The sequence below is a fragment of the Leptonotus elevatus genome, chromosome 15, assembly GCF_054856555.1.
Source record: "Leptonotus elevatus isolate MCC_2025b chromosome 15, RoL_Lele_1.0, whole genome shotgun sequence".
Classification (NCBI taxonomy): domain Eukaryota; kingdom Metazoa; phylum Chordata; class Actinopteri; order Syngnathiformes; family Syngnathidae; genus Leptonotus; species Leptonotus elevatus.
Genome location: NC_141253.1, coordinates 16,792,643 through 16,814,161, shown reverse-complemented (window position 1 = coordinate 16,814,161; position 21,519 = coordinate 16,792,643). Strand labels below are relative to the sequence as shown.

General features: G+C 38.7%; 3 protein-coding genes across 9 annotated transcripts in view; 2 read left to right on the top strand and 1 right to left on the bottom strand.

The window, feature by feature from the left end:
• The window catches only part of dnajc25 (DnaJ (Hsp40) homolog, subfamily C, member 25), a 7,632-nt gene extending 6,078 nt beyond the window's left edge, over window positions 1–1,554 (top strand). The window contains exon 5 of the mRNA XM_086096975.1: window positions 307–1,554. Coding sequence (XP_085953101.1) covers window positions 307–429 — 123 coding nt within the window. The 3' untranslated portion in view covers window positions 430–1,554. The remainder of the gene's footprint in view (window positions 1–306) is intronic.
• A 1,962-nt stretch (window positions 1,555–3,516) lies between these two features.
• LOC147162181 (GTPase IMAP family member 8-like) lies at window positions 3,517–7,167 on the top strand. Its single transcript, XM_086097329.1, is given in 5 exon segments — window positions 3,517–3,544; window positions 3,631–4,355; window positions 6,297–6,342; window positions 6,429–6,937; window positions 6,940–7,167. Coding segments are annotated over 5 exon segments (1,536 nt in total).
• A 1,890-nt stretch (window positions 7,168–9,057) lies between these two features.
• On the bottom strand, window positions 9,058–21,192 carry spina (spindlin a). 7 transcript variants are annotated; one of them, XM_086097685.1, is made up of 8 exons: window positions 21,049–21,192; window positions 16,765–16,849; window positions 14,714–14,836; window positions 14,474–14,522; window positions 14,254–14,389; window positions 12,986–13,103; window positions 12,635–12,868; window positions 9,058–11,999 (listed from the first exon to the last, which is right to left on the bottom strand). In XM_086097685.1, exons 3-8 carry the CDS (start codon window positions 14,751–14,753, stop codon window positions 11,800–11,802), a joined length of 777 nt encoding a protein of 258 aa, XP_085953811.1. In that variant the 5' UTR covers window positions 14,754–14,836; window positions 16,765–16,849; window positions 21,049–21,192; the 3' UTR covers window positions 9,058–11,799. The 7 variants fall into 7 exon arrangements, with proteins under 7 accessions (XP_085953811.1, XP_085953816.1, XP_085953814.1 ...); XM_086097690.1 differs by having other exon boundaries at window positions 14,474–14,513; XM_086097688.1 differs by having other exon boundaries at window positions 14,714–14,819.
• Between the last annotated feature and the right edge of the window lie 327 nt (window positions 21,193–21,519).

Here is a 21,519-nt window from a genome sequence, read left to right as displayed (position 1 = left end):
CGAATTTTTGACCTACTGAGCTTGCCAAAATCTGTTAAGTTTTCTCTGATATACTGTACACCAGTTGTAAATCAAAACAGGTTGCTAGCTCTGTTAATGACACCACTTTTTCATCTGATTGGACCGCGAACCCGTCAGGTGGTTCACTCGGTCGGGAAATGAAGCAGTTTCTGCTTCTTACATCAATATGTCACGTGATTTGAAGCAAGCTTCGAAGCAGTGCTGAAGCTTCAGTGTCAAACTGCCATCAATACTGAAACGCATCGCCTGCAATAAACGTAAACATTCCTCTTGTGCCTCCTTCAGGTGTACAGAGCAGAACAGGAAGAGGAGATGAAGGTGAAAATGGCCACCGACCCGAAGATGAAGAGGTACAGACGCTGGCGGAAGAACGAAGGACCGGGTCGGCTGACCTTCATCGACGACTGACAGCAGCCACAAGTTGTGACGTGCACACGTGCCTCAGTGCCAACACGCATGGATCACATGCAAGTGACATGTGTGGACATATATACAAACTGTTGTGAGAAATATTTTCATAGGAATGAGTCCTCATGCAAGAGGGCAACAAAATGGAATAAACTGCGAGCTCCAGAGGCAATGTTTACATTTTCTTTCAATATAAGTAATTTAACTTCAGTGTTCTATACGGAAGGGTGGCACTGCCAATGTGGAGTATACTTTTTTGACTGGCAAATACATTTAAGTATACCCTGTCCCTGTCGCATTAGGGAAAACCTGCCAAATGGAATTCATGCACTGCAGACATAATATATATATTTTTAAAATTATGAATAAACAATGTTAATGTATTGAAATTATGAATGTATTGGTATAATGTAGGCCAAATGATCTTTTTTTTTTGTTACTTGCCAATACAATGTGTCACTATGGGGAAAAAATGCTATCTCTTTAGCATTTAGCCCAAGTACATTTGAATGTATTTGCCAGTCCAAAATGTTTACTCCACATTGGCAGTTACACGCTTCCGTCGTTATGTGCTATACGCGTCCCATTTATTTGTTGTCATCCAAGTCAAAAGCATACATGATCTGAAATAAATGTCACATATGAAGTTGAAGTGTGACACAGCTGCCAGTGAACTGCATCCTTCTTACCCACAGTCTTTCATTCTCCAGTGCACGCTAAACAACCTGAACTGTTGAGGGTTTACTTTTAAAATGAACAATGTTACAAGTTTGTCTTTGCAAAAGCATTAAATCCGTTTTGTTTGTTTAGCACAAGCCCAACACCAAAACAAACGAGTTAAATGGTAACGGCTTAGGCCTCTTCAGATATTGTTTACATGATAAGCCAAAGTCATCTTTGCAAATTTCTATAAATAGCGACTGGCAGTTCTCATCAAACTGTTTTTGCTGTCTGCTCAGAAGAACTTTTCCTTTTTACTATGAATGATAGGCAGCAAGTCACACTGTAATCAGCATTTCAATGAATTATCTGTATTTGTAGAATATACCACCACCTTTATTCAGATTTTTAAACGGAAAATTTTTATGATGTATTTTGCATTTTTCAAATAAAGTTTTGACGTGATTTTAATTCTCATCCATATCTTCCAAACGTGTGTGCGCGTGCGTGTGCGAGCACTTTTGTCCCACAGTTCTTAAGGTTTAGGGTTTGAAACTCGTCTCTGGCCTTTCTGTGCGGAGTAATCGTGCTTGCATGCATTTTCTCCAGATACTATGGCAGCCTCCCACATTCCAAAACATGAATCTAGAGTTCAATATAAATACTCTATCATATGTAAGTCTTTGTTCTTTTGTGTCGACTCATCTTAATTATCAGACTGGGCTGTTTGAGAACAAGTTCCTGATTACTTATTGTAACACCTTAGTTCAACCCCAATCCTTACAGTAAAAAAAGAATGCCAGGGGATATTGAATCAATTCCACACACCAACTAATTTCAAGATGACCATTACAACAGGATGCAAAGTGTCAAGTTTTGACTGAAGACTATAAGAAATTATTTTAAGACACGTGAACTTTTATCAATTTAGTGAAGAGGAGGCATAATATGCTATAGTTTCTGATATGGCAGCCATTCCAAGAAATTTGGTGGATAATCCGTAATGATCTTGGATCAAGACTGATGACTCTTTTTTTTTTTTATTAGGGGAGTTTTAGATTTTAGTTTTAAGAAGAAGCAAGAAGATAATATTTTGTTAATTTGATACGTTCATTTTTCATGAAAAATTTAAAAAACAACATTTTTCCACTAGACTGAAGATGACATCACCCGTGCTGAGGAAATGGGTAACGACCAATCACGACTCACTGAGCCATGATTGGTCATTACCTGTTTCCTGAATACAGGAGATGTCATCTTCAGTCAACAGCAAATGGAAAAATAGTTTTTAAAGGTATTACTTGTACTGTACATGAAAAACAATAAAGTTATCACATTAATTATAAACAAAATATTCAATTTTTACTGCTGAAAATGGCTCAATGAGTCAAGTACCCCTTTAACCAGAACTTTAAAAACTGCAAAAAACATGAGATGAAGTTTTCTTTTTCAAGGACTATCTAGACATGAAGGGGGCGCACAAATCCAAACGCGACCATGTACAATTCGGTGAAACAACAGCATTGGCAACTGATTTTTTTTTAAACTCTTTTGCTCCCAAAGATCTATAATAACGTTCTATTTTAAATACATATACATATATATATATACATATATATATATAACATTTTGTAGTATCCTCGGTTAAAATAAAGGTGGTCTCTCCAACTGATGGTTCACAACTTTTATTAAACCTTCCTTTGTGTGAACACACTGTAAGAGCTACAATACAAATAAACAAAAATTGCCAGTAATAACTCAAACGGTATGTTTTGTGTATCCCTTTACCGTATTTAAGCCATATACTATGGTGACCATATTCCCATTTCCCGTTTGCAACTTGCTCAGGTTTGTGTTTTTCTCCTTCTTCTTTCCTTTCTTTTCTTTCCTCTCCTCCCCTCTTCCACAATTTCTTGCCGCAAGGAGCCGTTTTGTTTCAAATGTTTATTAAAGAATTGATGGCTCGCGTGGCCAAACGCAGAGATCCAGCAGCGGGCTGCAGCCGGCTCGCTGGGGGCACGGCAACCACACGGGGAAAGGCGGGGTTTTACCGAACCGGACCTCTTACTTTCGCGTAAAAAAAAAGAGTGATAGAACTAGTTTGCTAAAATGAGACTGAAACAGGTTGAATAAGGATACAAACAATGTACAAACACACATACACACTCACTCTAGTCATCTGTCATTTCATGTGACATTATAAAGAGCTGCTACAAACATGTGCCGTTGCTGTTATTTCAGGGGTGAAGAGTGATAGAAGTAGTTTGCTAAAATGAGACTGAAACAGGTTGAATAAGTATACAAACAATGCAAACATACCCTTGTTGTTTGTGGGTTTAAATGTGGTTTAATTTTGAAGAGCCTGTTTAGCAGGTTGTTTTAAAGAATATAAAAGTCAGCTTCTCTGTCCTCGGCTTTCAGAGCAAGATGGGGAACATGTACTCAATCCCTGATGGTGAAGTTGCCCATTTTCAAGACTTTCTGCACTTTTCTCTCTTTTGTGTTCTTCTCACAGTGTAACAAGTGCATTTCTGTCAGCAGGTGATCCCCTGAGGATCGTGATGATTGGAAGAACTGGAGTTGGAAAGAGCGCGGTCGGGAACGCCATCGTGGGGAAAAAAGTCTTCTGCTCTTCAACAGGAACACAGTCAGTGACAAAACACTGTGAGGTGGAGCGGGTTCTCTGTCGGCGAAAGATTCATATTGTGGATACCCCCGGGATTCTGGACACATCTGAAGATCCTGAAAAGGTTGGGAGAGAGATTGCCAAATGCATCCAGATGACTTCTCCCGGCCCCCACGTCTTCCTGCTGGTAGTGCAGATAGGAAGGTTTACAAAAGAAGAAGAAAAGAGCGTAGAAGCTTTGGAGAAATTATTTGGTCCTATGGCATCCTGCTACATGATCGTTTTATTCACACGTGGCGACGAGCTGAAAGGAAAAACCATACAGCAATATGTGACAAATGCCCATCCAAAACTCCAAGAGGTGATCCACAGATGTGGTGGCCGCTACCATGTCTTCAACAACAAGGAAAAACGCAAGGCAGATCAGGTGGTGCAGCTGATTCAGAAGATTGATGACATGGTGGAAGCTAACGGAGGTCAACACTTTACTGAAGAGATGTTTGAGGAGGCAGAAGAGACAATCAAGAGGCTGAATCTAGACAGAGATGTTGCAGATGGGCAACCTTACAAATTCGCTTTCATGGGGCAACTGTTGCAGAGAATCAACGAGATGCAACACATGCTCATCTTGCTACGAAAAGCAACCTTATGCTGTTATAAGGGTTCGATATTACAAGATAGATACAATGTGTTGGGTAAAATGCTCATGTGGCGGGGGGGGGGGGGGGGGCAATAACAAATAAATAAATAATTTGTGGACAGCAAATCAATAATTTGTAGTCATGAATTAGCTGTGGCTCCCAGTTGTATGAGTAAATTCTCCAGAAACGGTAAGGTGGTGGTCAGCTAACGAAAATTGACAGATAGTATGATTGAATTTGTTTTTGGGCCGGAGAAAAGCAGGAAAGACATTCTGGAAAGTGGTGAGACTAACTGAACATATAGTGTAGTGGTTAGTGAGTTAGCCCTGAGAGCAGCAGGACCCCTGTTCAGGGCCGGCCTTAGGTGATTTGGTGCCCAAGGCGAAAGTGAGTGCAATACAACTGATTAGTGCAATTTGTGCTGACATTAACTACACGATGTTTTCAAACTATGTACAATATATTTGTGTAAGATACATACAAAAAGTAATAATAATGAGGTCAATGACGGACGGCCATTTTGTTAACAATTGACGGGAAACTTTGAAAAATTGTCGACTGCAACCACACGGGGTGAGGCGGGGTTTTACCGAACCGGACCTCTTACTTCCGCGTAAAAAAACAACAACAGCAAAACACCTAATATTTCATAAAATAAATTACATCGCCATGGTGTCAAAGGTAAGATTTAATCATTATATGCTGAAGGGAAAAAAACATGGTTTGATATGTCCTCATGTAACCTCTTATATATGTTGTTGTCCTGAACTGTTGTACGGATCCAGGTGCCCAACAATTTGTAAATAAAGGGCGGAATCAGCCTTGGAGTGAATACCTTGTTTTTACTACAGTTTTCCCTGCTTTGCAAAACATGTTTTCGAAAGTGTCTGAGAAAGGGCTTGGCTAGCCCGGTTTCCCACGCTAACGAATAAAAGACGGAGCGGCACACGGTCCGGACACAGTCAGCTGTGGAACACGTACGATTGCCCAGCTGTTAGCCAGCTCGTTCTACCCGGACCGTAGGCTCTCCGGTCTAGTGTCAAGGTAAGCGCTGATGATTATCATATTATGCTGCTTAACGTTGTAGTGTATTGATTGCTGTTTGCGGGGAATAAAAGGTACAACCATTCTAGCAAAGCACAGGTGTTGATTACTCTTTGCGGGGAATAAAACGTACGATTATTCTAGCACAGTATAAAAATATTGATTGCTGTTTGCGGTGAATAAAAGGCAGTTATTCTAGCAAAGCATATCAGTCTCTGTGTATTCATTGTTGCCGCCGACCACTCACGATCCTGCATAAAAATATAAAGGTGAAGTAGTGTTTTCCACAAAACATATGCCAATAGTTAACTGTGGAAGGGCTTAAAATACCGTGTGTTTTTGTTTTCTGTGTGTGTGTGTGTGTGTTTAATATCAAAATGGGTTGTGGCTCAGAGGACTTTCTTTTTCTTGGGAGGTGGTCCCAAGAAACCTGAACCATACCACACATAACTAATGCTTAGTTATAATACAGCAATTTGCATGCCTAGTTTTTGTTTTATTTTGTTTAACTTCTTTATATTTGACAAAGTGTCAGGTCAGGTTTCTCTCTTTCTCAATTATGGCCATCTTGCAAGGTCGCTGGATGTTAACTGCCTGACCTCCAGTTATAATGGCCATAGACCATATGTTTAGCCACTCACACATACACACTCACTCTAGTCATCTGTCATTTCATGTGACATTATGAAGAGCTGCTACAAACATGTGCCGTTGCTGTTATTTCAGGGGTGGAGAGTGATAGAACTAGCTTGCTAAAATGAGACTGAAACAGGTTGAATAAGGATACAAACAATGCAAACATACCCTTGTTGTTTGTGGGTTTAAATGTGATTTCATTTTGAAGAGCCTGTTTAGCAGGTTGTTTTAAAGAATATAAAAGTCAGCTTCTCTGTCAGAGCTTTCAGAGCAAGATGGGGAACCTGTACTCAATCCCTGATGGTGAAGTTGACCATTTTCAAGACTTTCTACATTTTTCCCTCATTTGTGTTATTCTCACAATGTAACTGAGTATATTTCTGTCAGCAGGTGATCCCTGAGGATCGTGTTGATTGGTAAAACAGGAGCTGGAAAGAGTGCTGTGGGTAACACCATTATTGGCGAAAATGTCTTCTCTTCTTCAACTGGTGCACAGTCTGATCAAATATATTGTGAGGCGGAGCGGATCAAGTGCATGCGAAAGATTCATGTCGTGGATACCCCCGGGGTTCTGAACACGTTTAGTGATCATGAGAGTATCAAAAGAGAGATTGCGAAATGCATCCAGATGACTTCTCCCGGCCCCCACGTCTTCCTGCTGGTCGTGCAGATAGGAAGGTTTACGGAGGAAGAGGAAAAGAGCGTAGAAGCTTTGGAGAAACTGTTTGGTCTTGAGGCATCCCGCCACATGATTGTTTTATTTACCCATGGCGACAAACTACAGGGAATAAAAATATAGAAATATATTACAAATGGCCACTCAAAACTCCAAGAGGTCATCAACAGATGTGGGGTCCGCTTCCATGTCCTCAACAACAAGGAAACCTGGAACAGAGCTCATTCATGGTGAAGCTGATTAAGAAGATCGATGACATGGTGGCAGCAAACGGGGGCAAACACTTTACTGAATAGATATTTGAGGAGGAAAAGAGACAATCCGGAGGCTTGATCTTGACAGACCCAAGGGCATCAAGTGGGCATCTTTACCACCGCCGCCTAATTTCGCTCTGGGTCTATCAGAGGTCCAGTAGGGATGAACAAGAACAGCATTATCTGTGTCTTTGGCCTTGAAATTGTGGTACCAGTCGCACTTATACAGTGTACTTCACCTCCTATAGTCACACAATGCCAACCGGACATTTTCATGAATTTATAAAAACCCCAGACGTCCCAACACGATGTAAGAAAATGGTCTGTCGTCCCAAAATAGGACACATTTGGTCAACCTACCATATACTATAAATGAATTGCCTTAAATGATTACCTTTTATAGTCTTGACAATCTCTTGAGCACATTTTATATTGTAAATAAACATTTTAACCTTGCCTGATGCCTTTATTAATATATTGAAACAAAAATAAACCATACAGAAATACAGATTCTTAGTCAATAAAGCTGAAACTTGTGCAATAGCATTGCTAAATATTTACCAAGGAGCGTTAGCTCACTCCAGTGGACGAAAACGGTAACGTTTTACGATGCAGTAAATTACAAAATGAACATGAAATATAGCAACATTAGTTAAACAATGAAACATTGCGCCAATGCGAACCTCGTTCCCTTCTCAGCCAGGTGCTAAAGAATTGTTCACTGAATTAGTTGGAAACTTCAGTTTTCTCTGATATCCTGTGGCGCGCACACGTTTTCTCTGCACTTGGAAGACCGCGCTAGTAGTAAGTACGTCGGTTACTTACGTCAGTTATACCGCTTTATAAGACCTTTACCTGTATCCTTCAAAATAAAAGTATCAACTATATTATAATAGCACAAGAAAACAAGACAATTCTGCAATACAAAAATGCAAAAACAAAAATAATAGCAGGGTCATTTATATATATATTTTTATATGACCTGAGGGGGGAAAATATTTTTTATCCTTTTTTTTTGCCCTGCAATTTGGCGCCCCCTCCACTAGCCCGCGCGCTAGGCGACCGCCTGACAGTTAACGGCTTAACGCACTGCGGTTGCTGTACTGTCACCTGTGATCTCGGCCAGGAAGATGAAGCGCATTCACTGAGGTCCTTGCTCCCGGATCAGCAGCAACATGATTGGCTGACACTCAAAGCCCGCCCCCTCCTTCACCTGTATGCAAACATAGTGCACTGGTAGGATTGGAAAATTCAGTCCCTGAGGCCACTTTGATTTGGCAGCATAAAATTTGGTACCCATGTAGTCTCAAGAAGTCGAGCCCAAAAAGAAACAGGTGCTGTTTTGTTGCAAAGTGGCCATTTTAGATATTATTTCCGCTGATCCTTTTACCGTGGATTTTTTTCCTGCCCCTAAACAGATTTTTTAATATGACCCATGAAAATGTCTCAGGAACTTGAACATTCCCAGGAAGTTTTCCATTTAAGGCTGAAGCGATTCAAAGGCCGTTTGGGGCCATGGCAGCTTGAATTGTCTTTGGTCTGATGCCAAGATTTGCACTATTTTGCGGCGCGTGTCACCTTGTCATTTTTATTATTTATTTATTTTTTCACGCACACAAACATGCACACAGACAAAAATGGCACCACTGCCGCCTCTGCTCGGGCTCTAATTAATACAACTACAGGTATAATTCATACTTGAAAGCGTGTCAATTAAAACTTAACATTGTTATGACGATACATGAATTCAGACATGATGTCACGTGAGGTTACAAAGCATCCAATCAGATTGCTCTCCCCATACTTCAGTCCCTGGTATATTTGCATGATATGGGGATTGCTAGATATGCTGTGACATATTTGCAATAAGTCCTCAAAGCATATCGTTCACATGCAAAAAGGAAATGCAATTTCTATTTATTTCAGTCTATAATGTGTTCCATTTAACAGCCACCAATGTCATTGATGGCAACGTAATGATCGGTTAAGAAAAAAAACGAGAATATAAAGTTAAGGGGCTCTACTCCAGGAAACAGAGATAAGGTTAACATTCCACAGTGCATCACACTGGAAAGAACACAAACCACAGCCTTTCATGAACAATAAAAATTAACATACATGTTTAATAATAAAAAAAAACAATATACAAGGCAGGATGGTAGAAAAAGCCATGTCATTCCATCAACAACAATAATCAGTAACTGCCAAATGAAATAACCGACTGTTATGGACACAACTTTGCGGACAAATTGTGTTGTCGCCACAGTCACCAACTTAAACAGTGCGTGTTGAGATGATCGTACTTCTCTGTATTGAAAAACATACTTGTATGCACAGAAATGTCTGGGAGTCTTTTTTGTTGTGCAATTATGAATAATAGCTGTCATCTAATCTGCTTTGACAACCATCTACATCACATGAAGTACACAAACTGAAAAGTTTGACATTTGCATCTCATTTCTACATGCATTCAACCAAAACATCCCAAATGGCATCCAACATTGTTTCCTTTGCCTCCCATTTGATTCTCCAATATCCAGTATACATTTTGGATCAGAAAGACAACAAAACATATCCCACAACCATACTGTATATACAGTAGAATGTTAGGTTGCCTTGTTTAGTAATTACAGATGCAAACAACTATTCAGACTTCTTGAGACTTTCAGCTATACAACATTATTGGTAGTAGAAATGATGGACTGAAGTACAAAAACTGTCGTCCAGTTTTAATGGAAATCTTCAGTTGTGAGTAAACACAGCAAAATGAAATGTAAAGAAACATTTCCTGGAGGATCATGTCACAAACATACATACAAGCAACCATGTATCCATGCTGTGGAGCTGACCAACACAACATCATACCAACATCACTGAAAGTCTCATTTTCCATGTTGCAAATAAAAACAAACTGAAAGACAGTTCAAAAGCAGACATGGACATGAGGTGGAATCCGGTTTAAATTAATGTACTAAAAAAAATTTCACATTGATTACACTCAACTGGATGTCAGTTTTCTTCTCGCTCCACTCAACTTCTGACAAGAATTGTCCCTGCAGAGAATATTGGCTGTTTCATCTTCTTAACCCCTTCTTTGAGATTTAAACTACAACAAAATTGTTTTCCTTGAATTTCACCACCGAGAATGCATAACTGTTTTCAAACAAGATTAACTGGGGGAAGCGCAGATATCATAATAATCATAGTGTCATAATAGGTGTGTGTAAGTCACAAACTATACTACACAAATACAACTTCTTGCTTTTGTTTCTGTTGTTAAACTCCATCGAAGTTTCAGCAAGTACACAAAAGCATTATGCAAAAGCTTAAGTGAAATCATAAACACTGTCTGCAACACTTGAAAAGAATCCACATTAAGAAGCAGTTTGGCAATATAAAAGTTTTCATATGCAGACATCTTGAGAGTTTCATTTCTTGAATAAACCTTCAGTTGTGAAATTAAGTTTTTTTTTTTTTTAGTCTGATGTAATACAATGCCTCTTTGCTTGTTCTATACAAAACCCTGCTTTGTTGTTTGAGAGTTTTCCAGTTAAAATAAGTTCCTGTCCCCTTGTGTGTGTGTAACTACTGAACATCAAGTGGAAGTCAATCCCAAATTTTTTTTTACAATATGTTGTATTGCGCCCCAACTAGTCTAGACACGGCATTCTGATTAGTATTGCTCTCGCGGGACATGAATTAAGCAGCAAAATCCACCCGTTTTTATCCATGTCATGGCTCAGGTAACCAATCACAACTCAGCTTCTGCAAACAGGTGAGCCGTGTTTGTTCATTTCCTGAGCCCTGAGCAACTGTGATTGTGTCGACAGCAGGTGACAAAATGGCGATAAAAACGGTTGGATTTTGTGGCCTAACTCATTTCCACAAACACAAAATTAATCAATACTGTGTTTATACTAGTGGGGTTGAACAGAACATATAGTAAAGAACATTTTGGGTTGCTAGGAAAATGTAATGTGATATGTATATCCAAATTGCTTTTTTGATCAAATGTAAAATATGCTTGAAAGTCAAAGGACATCCTGAAATTATGGAATGGTGGGTACAAATAAAGATTCTATAAGAAAAAAACAAAATGACAACAATGAACAGTGATTGTTCCACCATTTGGTGGCACAATTGTCAATGTACAAATGCTTCTTCATTCAATTAAGTGCTTTCAAAATGGTGAAAATGAGAACATGGAAGTGTGAAGGACGTTGAAAATAAAGACTGGATTTAAAGTGTAACCTTTTGGACCTTGATAACGCATGTTATCAATTGTCAATGTTTTGGTGTAACACACCATTTGTGTTCTTTTCACATGGCCTTCAAATTAGAAAATGGCCGCCCATATGGTCATAATACAAGTCTGTGACAGAAAAGGATGAAAGGATGTCTCTTAGTGTCAAGATTCTGAAATCATACAAGCTTCATGTGCTCGTATTCAGAGTGTGTAGTCTATTTTTTTTAATGACTTTAATACCAACAAGCAATATCATTTTGTGTTCTTGTAAGTTGACAAAAAATGACTTTACCATGTTGCTACATTGCTACCTAACCATATGAATATCAATTGAGTTCTATGACTTTGTTTCTCAATCAAATTGTTTTTCGATCTGATTTACATGTTGACATAATTGACGACTTGCTCTGCTGCCTTTTCATCTAGTTTCCAAACAATGACTTTGTGCCTTTAAAAGATCCCCCAGGGCTTTAGTCGCTAAAGATCTGCAGAGTAGGTACAGGATCAGGCGTGTTTCAGATGTGTCAACGTGTATGTCCCGTTTGGTTTGTCTCCAGGGAGAAGGGCGTCAGGATGTCTGCAAAGTCTTATGAAGTTTTCACCAAGTCGTAGACATAAATGAGGTGGTCGTCGTCGAACTTGATGAAGTACACGGAAGGCTTGGCCTCCACCTGGTGGATGACCATGCCTGTTCGTTTGCCTCCGTCCTCTTTGGCATACTCCACCTGTTTGCCCACCAGACTGTCCACCACTTCACCTGGTTCCCTCTCAGCTGGGACAGTGTCATCTATTTAAAAAAAAAAAAAAGGAAGGAAAATTGTTAAGACAAACTCCAAACGTCCTCACAATCATCTGGCAGAGAGTGACAACATTTTTCCTATTTGTGTAAAAGAGCGCGAATAAACTGTTTACTCAAAATCAGACAAAATCCAGTTTTGATTTCAAATGAACAAGGCCCATTTGTCAAGTGAGTGTCAGTCAACCAGTCAACAACGGTGTCCTAATGGGGATGGAATGCAAAGTTAAAGGGATACTTGACTCACAGTTGCTCTCACATGCATGACAAATAGCCGATTCATTTAAAACTGACTAATTTCAACAAGATAATAGGGGATAATAGGAATCATCATGCCATAGTGTAACCCCACTTTTAACTTAAAGTCAGCTTGGATAGGCCCCAGTCGATCCACCTTAAAAGATGGATGGATATTTCCTTGATTTTTTTTAATGCAATAGGGTACAACAGAAATTATTAAGAGTGTTGTGTTTCTTGTCTATGAACTTAAGACTGTAAACATATTTTTGACTTGATTTACTGAGCTCAAGCAACTGCTGGCATTCCGTCTGTACGCCTGCAGTGAACATTAACCAAATTACCCCCCCCCCCCCCCCCACACACACACACAACTAAATTGCACTCACTTGAGTCAGGCATGATGCGCAGGTCTCCTTCTTTAAAGTCATCCAGCAGTTGGTACATGTACAGTACAGGGTCTTTCTCATAGGTGATATAAAACCAGGTGGTCATGATGGGAGCCCGGGCCAGCACCATTCCCCGCCATTCCTCCTTTGGACCTTCCTCCGTTTCAAACATATGTTCCACCGCTTTGCCGATCATTGTATCAGCTAGATTGACGTCGGTCAGGCGGGATTTGGCTGCATGAATTGAAAAACAAAAATAAGACATGACATGCTTCACAGGGAGTTACTGTATGTGGAGGGTAAACGTTTTAGATGTAGCAATATGCATGCATGATCTCATCTCACACTTACCAAGTCGGTCAGGGAGCACCTCCAACCCTTGAACTCTCTCATCCTTGTGGAGCTCCAAACCATACACGCAGTCAAAGCCATCATATTTGATCAAATAAAGTGATGGATTCACAGGCACCTGGTTGGTTGAAAAAGATGTAACACACTTCAATAATAGCTTAAGTCAGGACGACAATGCAGATATTAAAAATAATAATTTCTTCTTAATACGCATACAAAAAGTATCTAGAGCAATTCAATGACTAGTCATACAAACTGTAACTAAAACCAACTGTTTGAAATGTTCACTATTTACTAGCTTCATATACTGCATACTCTCCTCTAAAATTATTTGAATAGTGTGGCCAACTCTTTTATTCTCGTTGTTATACCTAAAAATACAAGCTGAAATGCTCAACTCTTGTCTAATATTCATTATATCGACTGCAAATTTTATAAAATAAAGACATTGGCCAGGCTGTTTCAATACTTTTGGAGTGGAGTATATAGTAAAGCTAAGGAGATGTGAGTAGAGTAATTTCCTACCCTAGTTGGAAACTCGTGTTCCTAATGACTAATAGGCTAGTGATGCTAATGCTGTTTAATAGAATTGTTGGGAACTTGTGCACCTACTGATGTGTACTGACACTAGGCATGGGTCAAGATCAAATTCTGAGGCCATAATCACTGTGAGTCAAAATAATGTCGCATCATGGTATTCAAATTACAGCTCTAAATTGACCTTTTTTCCCACCATTCATTCATTTTACATTTTTTTTTAAACAAAATATAAAATATGTAGTGCAGAAGAAATATGTATCATGGTGTTAAAATAAACAAAAAGTGTCACATCACGGCTGAGCAACTTTTTAGAACAGATCTGTGGGCTACTCATGTTGTCCTTGGGGCTAACTGCCGCCCTTTCTATTTTTTATTTTTGGAAGGCAATGCACGCCAACCCAAAATAAAAACAAAAGAAGAGCTTATTACTGGTGACAGCAAGTATTAGGGGTTATTGAAACCCTAACTTTTTAAAACCACGGCAAATCATCAAAACGGTAATCGGCTCATGCCTAATTGACTAATTTTATTTGATGGACTTACTGGAAATTTGAGTGCCAAATGCTCAGTATCTGTACTAGTTAAATCAAAAGTGAGCACCCTACAAGCATTACAAGTGATGTTCCCTTTAATCACACTGGTTGCAGACATATCATTCAGACGTTGTACTATTAGAAATAGTCACTAAAAACCTCACTAGTCACACTAGTTGAAGCAGAATTTCTTACCTGGTCAAGCACTGTCCCTTTCCATACTACATGCCCACTTCCATCTTTCCAGATGTGTTGGATCCTACAGCCGACAATGTTGCGTCGTGGCTGGGAAAGAACTTTGGTGGTTGGGCCCAGATTGCTCTTATGTTTCCTTCAGGGAGATAAGAAGCAAAACTCACTGTCAATATCAGTCATTTGAATACCCTCAAGTAGGAATAAAAGCCTGGTAACTCACTTATTGGGATTTTTTTTCTTCATCATATTCGCAGAAACACCTGCATGCCCTGAGGGGAAGCAACATCACATCAGAGTCAACAAGCAAAACAAAAAAATTGAATTACAGGGAAGTTACCATTATTCATGGTGGTTGTTTGGTGTGCAAAACAATCATATATACTCCATAATTGTTAGCATCATAAATGATTGAATAGTATAGATACCGTGGCACAAAAGGAAAATTGGAATAAGATAGGACCTGTATCAGCAGTGTCTCTGTGATCCGGAGTGCTCTTCATTCATCTGGAGGCAGGAAGGCAGCCAGGCTGCCCAGCTACACAGCTACAACGCTAAACTCTTCAAGGCTGGAAAACAAAAAAAGCTAAACAAAACATACATGTTAATAGCTCTATTTATCACATTACGAGCCTCGAAGATAAAATCTGGAATGTTGGTGACCTGTACAGAACAAATTAGCACACGACTGCCTACCAACCAGTAGTCTTCCTACTAAGCTCGTTCCACATATACAGGGCCTCAAGAGCGTGAGCTGGATCCACAAACAAAATATCACAAATATGATTTTGCGTTTTACAATCATTTTAAATGTCACTCTTTCTTACTAGCGCTGGGCCATATTATATAGCCTCAAAATTATATTGTATCACAATCATTTTTAGAAAACATCATAGGAACAGTATTTTACAAAAATCTTTCAGGTAGTACAATTTATTATAGCTAATAGTAAAACATAGCCAAATACATATTCTGGAACAATATGTAGCATCACACATCACAAAAAAGCCGGGACATGAAAGAGAAATGAAAAGGACAGTCTGCTAAGTATTACTGTATGCATAAATCTGGTTTTCCCTAATGTAAAAATATAACCTACAGGAAAAAAAAAAAATTATACAAAGAAATGCACCTATAAATCCACTTTTATTGGGGTTTCTTCATCTCACACACAAAAAAGTTACCTTGAAGAACCAATTCATTCATTGTTGTTATAACAGTGGAGTTGGCAATTATTCACCAGTGTCTTTCACAGAGAATTCAAAGAAAAGCCACATTGCCATGTTGCCAGCGCGTTCACATGGTATCAAAAAAGCCCTGCCGCCAGCGTCGTGTTTAACCGTATTCCTGAGAGCTCTCATGTAGAAACAATTATGGGCCCAACAGCTTGGCAAACTTGTTACGAATGTTGTGCTTGTGTTACAACAGCAGGATAGGATTCACCAGGTGTCATCTAAAGATCGGGTCACAAGCAGTTTTGCCGCCGTGACCTTGAAAAAGTAACTTACCGACTTTACTGATTACTTAATTTTCAATTTCAAAGTAACCAAGTTAGATTACATGTTATTTTATTAGTCACTTTCAGCAGACACAGACTTCACGTAATAAAAATGACAACTGGTTTTGCAAATACTTTTATCAGAAGTGCATTTTTAACAGTAAATGTTTAGGGATAAGGTTTTTACTAAAACAACAATTTAAAGAAAAAAAGTAGTTTTTTATTTAAAAAAATAAAATAAAGGCAGTGTTTTAGACTTAACATTATTGCTTGTATATAAAACGGTCTTTCTGGATTTCACTGAACTTAAATGGCCTGTTTGGTTTTATTAAAAAAGAAAGAAAGAAAGAAAGAAAGAAAGAAAGAAAGAAAGAAAGAAAGACAGAAAGAAAGAAAACTTCACTTCTACTAGAATTTTGTAGACAACTAGAAAATTCTGGAACCTTCTAGTCGCTCTGCTTCACACAAGTCGTTGGGACTTTGTAAGCTTTAATGTACCGTGCCGCGACTCCAAATGCTTCTTCAAACATCGCTCCTTCCCTTCTTTGCTATGTACTTGTGAGATGTCAACATGCTGAAAACGTGACTTGGCGCATATGATGAGATTGTAGGAAGTATAAAGTCGTTCAAGTTCGCAAACCACCATTAAAACTCTAAGTGAACGTTTAGCGAACGTTTAGCGAACGTTTGCGACCTTGAACAAACCCTTTCATCAAATCAACATTCAGTAGCGTTGCAAATGTTTGTCCCTCGATAGGATACGGGCGTAACTGCCATAGAAAACGGACCAGTTACCATTATTACCAAATCGTTCATACCGGACGTCGCACCTATAATTTACATAAAGGGTCATGGGGTCGAGGAATAAGGTGAATACAATACTTGTCAGATTAGATAGCAAAGTGAAAAATTCCAAACTTTTAATAGGCAGTGTGAAAAGGGATCCTGTTCCACCATCAAACTGCACAGAGTAAAATGATTGATTAAATTGTTCTAAATGATTTGGCAGTACTTACATTCTTCTGTCATTTGATGTTAAGCCGTGTTCTGGGTTTCCAGGATTCAGGCTGCTCTTCAACTGCACATAAATCCGGACCAGACCTGTGACAGTAGAACAAATAGCTAGCCCATAAACCAGACGTTGAGAACAACAGAAATGCGACAGTAAAACAAAATACAGAGAGCCAATGACTAGCGGCAAAATGACCTTTTGACCTACTTTTACCTTAATTTGCAACTTGAATGGCAAACAATTACAAACACTAGCTAGCTTTGCTTAAATGGCTTGAAAACACAATAAACAATCAATTCATCACAGTCTATTAAATTCTCAACGATGACCATCCTCAATACTTTTTAATACGAACCTTAATACAACAAATATATATACTGTGTATCAAACAGAACTCAACCAAAAAGTGTGCTGTGCCCTGCCTGGTATGAACATCATCAAGGATGAGTGGCAAAAGTGGTGGAAAGAACTATTCTAGTTAGAGCCGGCAACTGCTTCATAAAGTTTCCACGTCTGGAACATGAGACTTGAGCCAGAGAGGGAGTCCCCTGTGTATTATTTATCGACAGGCAGGGTCTTACGTAACATATCTAACACTTAAAATGAGCTAAAAGAGAAAAGAAACATGATAAAAGTGGTTGATTAGAGTGACCAGGAGACAGACAAGTGCAGTGACAGTCAAATCAAGTAGACTAGAAATACTGGTATGCCTTTTTCTCAGGTGTCCCCAGAAGATTTAGGGGATTTGCAAAGACGTTCGAGGGGCAAATGTCACATGGAAAGCATTAGTTTGTTAAAGTTGTTATTAGAATGTCCCAGTGCTTGTATGGCAAGCTGGAGGACTAAAACATCACCACAAACAAGTATTATTACATTAAACATTTATTAATTCCTCAAAGTTGCTTTTCTGCCAAGGGGGATGTAAATTGGGACAGGAAAACAAAAACAGGATATGACTTTGAACTAAGTGACATGGTGTCATAATGACCTTAAGAGTCTTGACACATGACCAGACAACAGCAGCAGAAACTTGCCATTAGCATTAGCAGACATTTTAGACTGAAGCATGCTTATCTCAGCTGGTTACCTGTAGAGGCAACCAACCTTCGAGAAAGACAAAAGACATTTTGCAGTTTGGCTGCAACTGATGGTGATTTCTCTCCTGTTGCCCCAGGCAACGCGCGATTAGTCATCTGTTGTCATGGGGCATAGTTGTTTTGGACAGAAACGGGTCAGTGCCATCCTGTGCAGCATTGAAACCAGAAAGGAGGGATGGAGGCATTCTAACAGAGAGCAAACCTCAATAATCACACGTGTTTGCGTGCACACACACACACACACACACATACATACATACATACTGTTGTGGAGTAGATCTTTTTCTCCGCGTGTTCGTTTTCTTTCGGGTAGTAAGAATGTTGGTTATCTGAATACAGGCTGGAGATCGATGAACAGTTCCTTCGAAGCTTTTATTTCTACAGAATATTCCAGGCACAGGTGAGTTACAGACAATGGCTGTAGCATCTCACAAGTGCGAAGATTACAGAGGACTTACAATATTCTTATACTATCTTGAAGGGCGGTACCACACAGTTTCCAGTAAACAGTTCAACCGGAGTTGACCGGACATGAGATAAAACTCAAGGACATCATTCAAACACAGACCAAAGCCCGTTTGAGGAATAGAGGAGGTTATTCAGTCATGACTGCACCTGGCAGAAATTGCGATAACACTCACAAGGATACGTCCGCAGAACAAAGCTCGACTGAGGAAATTAGGAAATTAAAACAGTTATGACTAAATCTGGGCAGAAGATACACTTCAATACATACATACATATATATATATATATTAGGGGTGTGAATTGCCTAGTACCTGGCGATTCGATTTGTATCACAATTCATAGGTCACGATTCGATTCAATACCGATTAATCCCGATGCAAATCTATAAATTGATAATTGATTTTTTATTTTACTCAAATTTAGAAAATACTACTCAGTAAACTTGTACATGTACACTGTAAGATTAGTATGAAAATTTATTTATTTATCTGAAAATTCAGGCTTATAACTGAGCCACTGCATTTAACAAACAGGTTGCAGTCTGTTTCATGTTTGAACAGCACTGAAATAAAATATTAAGGCTTAATGTTCCATTAATATAACATTCTTCCATGCTTAATGTGTGAATCCTAACCCTAAGTAAGACGTTTTGTTATATATTCCCATACAAAAATGTATGTTTAAAAAGCGATTCGGCCGCATATCGAATCGATTCGAGAATTGCGCGCTGTAATATCGCGATATATTGCCGAATAGATTTTTTCTAACACCCCTAATATATATATATATATATATATATATATATATATATATATATATATATACACACACACACACACACATATATACTGTGTGTATATATATATATATATATATACATACATATATATTGTGTATATATATATATATACAGTATATATATATATATATATATATATATATATATATATATATATATATATATATATATATATATATATATATATATATATATATATATATATATATATAACAAAATACACATATTACAGTACAATATCGTACTGTACAAAGCATCCAGGAATTCCAAGTCCAGCAGTGTGTATAAGACGCCACAAGGTGACAGTATCACTCTGTAAATACCATCATTTTCTCTCTCTATTACATGGCTGACAGGGGTTAAGTAGTTTTTGTTTTATTATACAGACTAGAGCTTATCTTATTTTACTCATTTCCTGTGCAGTTAATAGATATTTTACAATGATGACAGTTACAGCCTTACTACAACAAAGTCATTCATTGTAGTTCCTGCGAAGACAATTGTTTGCAATTACAACTAAGATGTAAACGTTAACCAGCATCACAAAATAGAATGTGTATGACTTTAGAGAATCCACAACAATTCATGAATTATGTTATCTGCAAATTAAGTCAAATCAAGTTTATTTCTATAGCCCTTGTTCACTAAAGAGCTTCTGGTCCACAGTTCACAATGCTAGACAACACACTAACGAAAATACTCCAAATACTGAATCCAAATATATCTTGGTGAACAGTTTAGCCTTCTGACATAACATGAGAGTGAAAAAGGTAAGGTTGCATGACAAACACCTTATTATAAAAATAATTTAACGTTCGACTTATTAAGTATTGATACTTGAAGCTATGTCATTATGGGTGCTCAGGATTCTCAGACTGTGACATCCAAAGTCCAACTGATGGGTAGAAGTACTAATACAGGTTATTTCAACCCACTTTTTCTTTACTTAAATTAAAATACAATAATTCTGCAAACTGTACTATCAAGGGCTGCTTCTTTGTTATGACCTTGCTGAAGACTATGACAATGACCCAGATTATAAAAACAATGGATGATTATAAAAAGAAAAACTCAGCAAAAACAAAGACTAATCTTGAAATAAATGGATGAAGATGAAGAGTGTGTTGTGATTTACAGTATGGTCAGTTGGTATGACAAAATACTGAGGCGATAATACTATTATGCTGTCTGTTTTTACTGGTGTGCTTGTTGGGCAGCAGCTGGAATTGGTGTACTGCAGGACCCCATTTCAAGTAGTTGATCTTTCCTTCAAATTAGTTTGAAAGATGGCTATGAGCAAACATACTGAACAACATTGGAGGTTTGCAATGCTTTTATCAAAAACAAAATACAACAGCACGTTTTGCTCAGACAATAACATAACGCCCATGCAGTAAACATCTTGTTCTGTTTTAAGGCAAAGTTTATTTTTTCTTCTTCTTTTTTTACCCCTTGGGTGAAATGTACCAATGCAAAGCAATGAGGCTGAGAAAATGATAAATATACAGACATCATCATCCCCAGTGACTGAGAAACGAGCAAGCAGGTTCTGCGGGGCCAGCGTCAGCCATGTTGCTCGCTTGATTTACTCTCGATTGTTTAGACACACATACACCAGCCAGATAAAAGGGGATGAAGGGGTGGCAGGACAGAGGGGCTGTCCAAATGGGGGAAGGCATAAATACTGCATGAAGAAAGAAAGCAGCAGACGGGTTTCTGTCTCTGGCTGCCTGCTGCTGCTGCTGTTGCAGCTGCTGCTGCTGCTGCTGCTGCTGCCCACGGCCCCTCCCCCGCCAGCCGCCACACCAACCCACTGCGCGAGGACGCTTCTTGCCAAATCGAACGCACTGTTTTTGTTTTTGGAGGATTACGCGCAGCATGACACGCTAGCAGAGCGCCAGGTGCGTGTTCGCTTCTGTCTTACCGTTCTTATTTTTCACCAGGGGGTCCGGAATAGGACTGCAGTAAGTTGTCTCGCCTTTGACTGCCCGTCCACAGAATCCGTTTCGAATTCACGGGAACGCGCAGCTACTGCACGGCCATCTCACTATGGAAAGTTAAGGGAAAGTTCCGTCAAAGCCTTTCAAAATAAAATAATGCGTACAACACGATGGAAGACGAGGAAATGTGTGTTATGTTTATGAAATTGAACCTAAAATTGATTGAAAGGAATATTGTATTTTATGTCAATTTCGGGTTATTTTCTATTTCACTGAAATACTTTTGATGATACTTTTTATTTCAATCTGTCAAATGAGTTACAGAACTAAAGCGTCAGCGGTGGGAAGTAAGTAAATAACCAAACAAGTACAAATTCTGAACTGAAGTACATTTTTCAAGTATCTGCATCCCTTAACTTGAGTCTTGACTTTTTAAAAGCAGCTATTTGTACTTG

What these genes read in the sequence shown, in the direction of transcription:
- spina (XM_086097685.1), bottom strand. Translation starts at nt 14,753, where the DNA reads ATGAAGAGCACTCCGGATCACAGAGACACTGCTGATACAG. An exon ending in AAGAAAAAAAATCCCAATAA is followed by an intron (nt 14,390 to 14,473) that starts GTGAGTTACCAG and finishes ATCTCCCTGAAG; the next exon opens with GAAACATAAGAGCAATCTGG. An exon ending in GCGCATCATGCCTGACTCAA is followed by an intron (nt 12,000 to 12,634) that starts GTGAGTGCAATT and finishes TTTTTTAAATAG; the next exon opens with ATGACACTGTCCCAGCTGAG.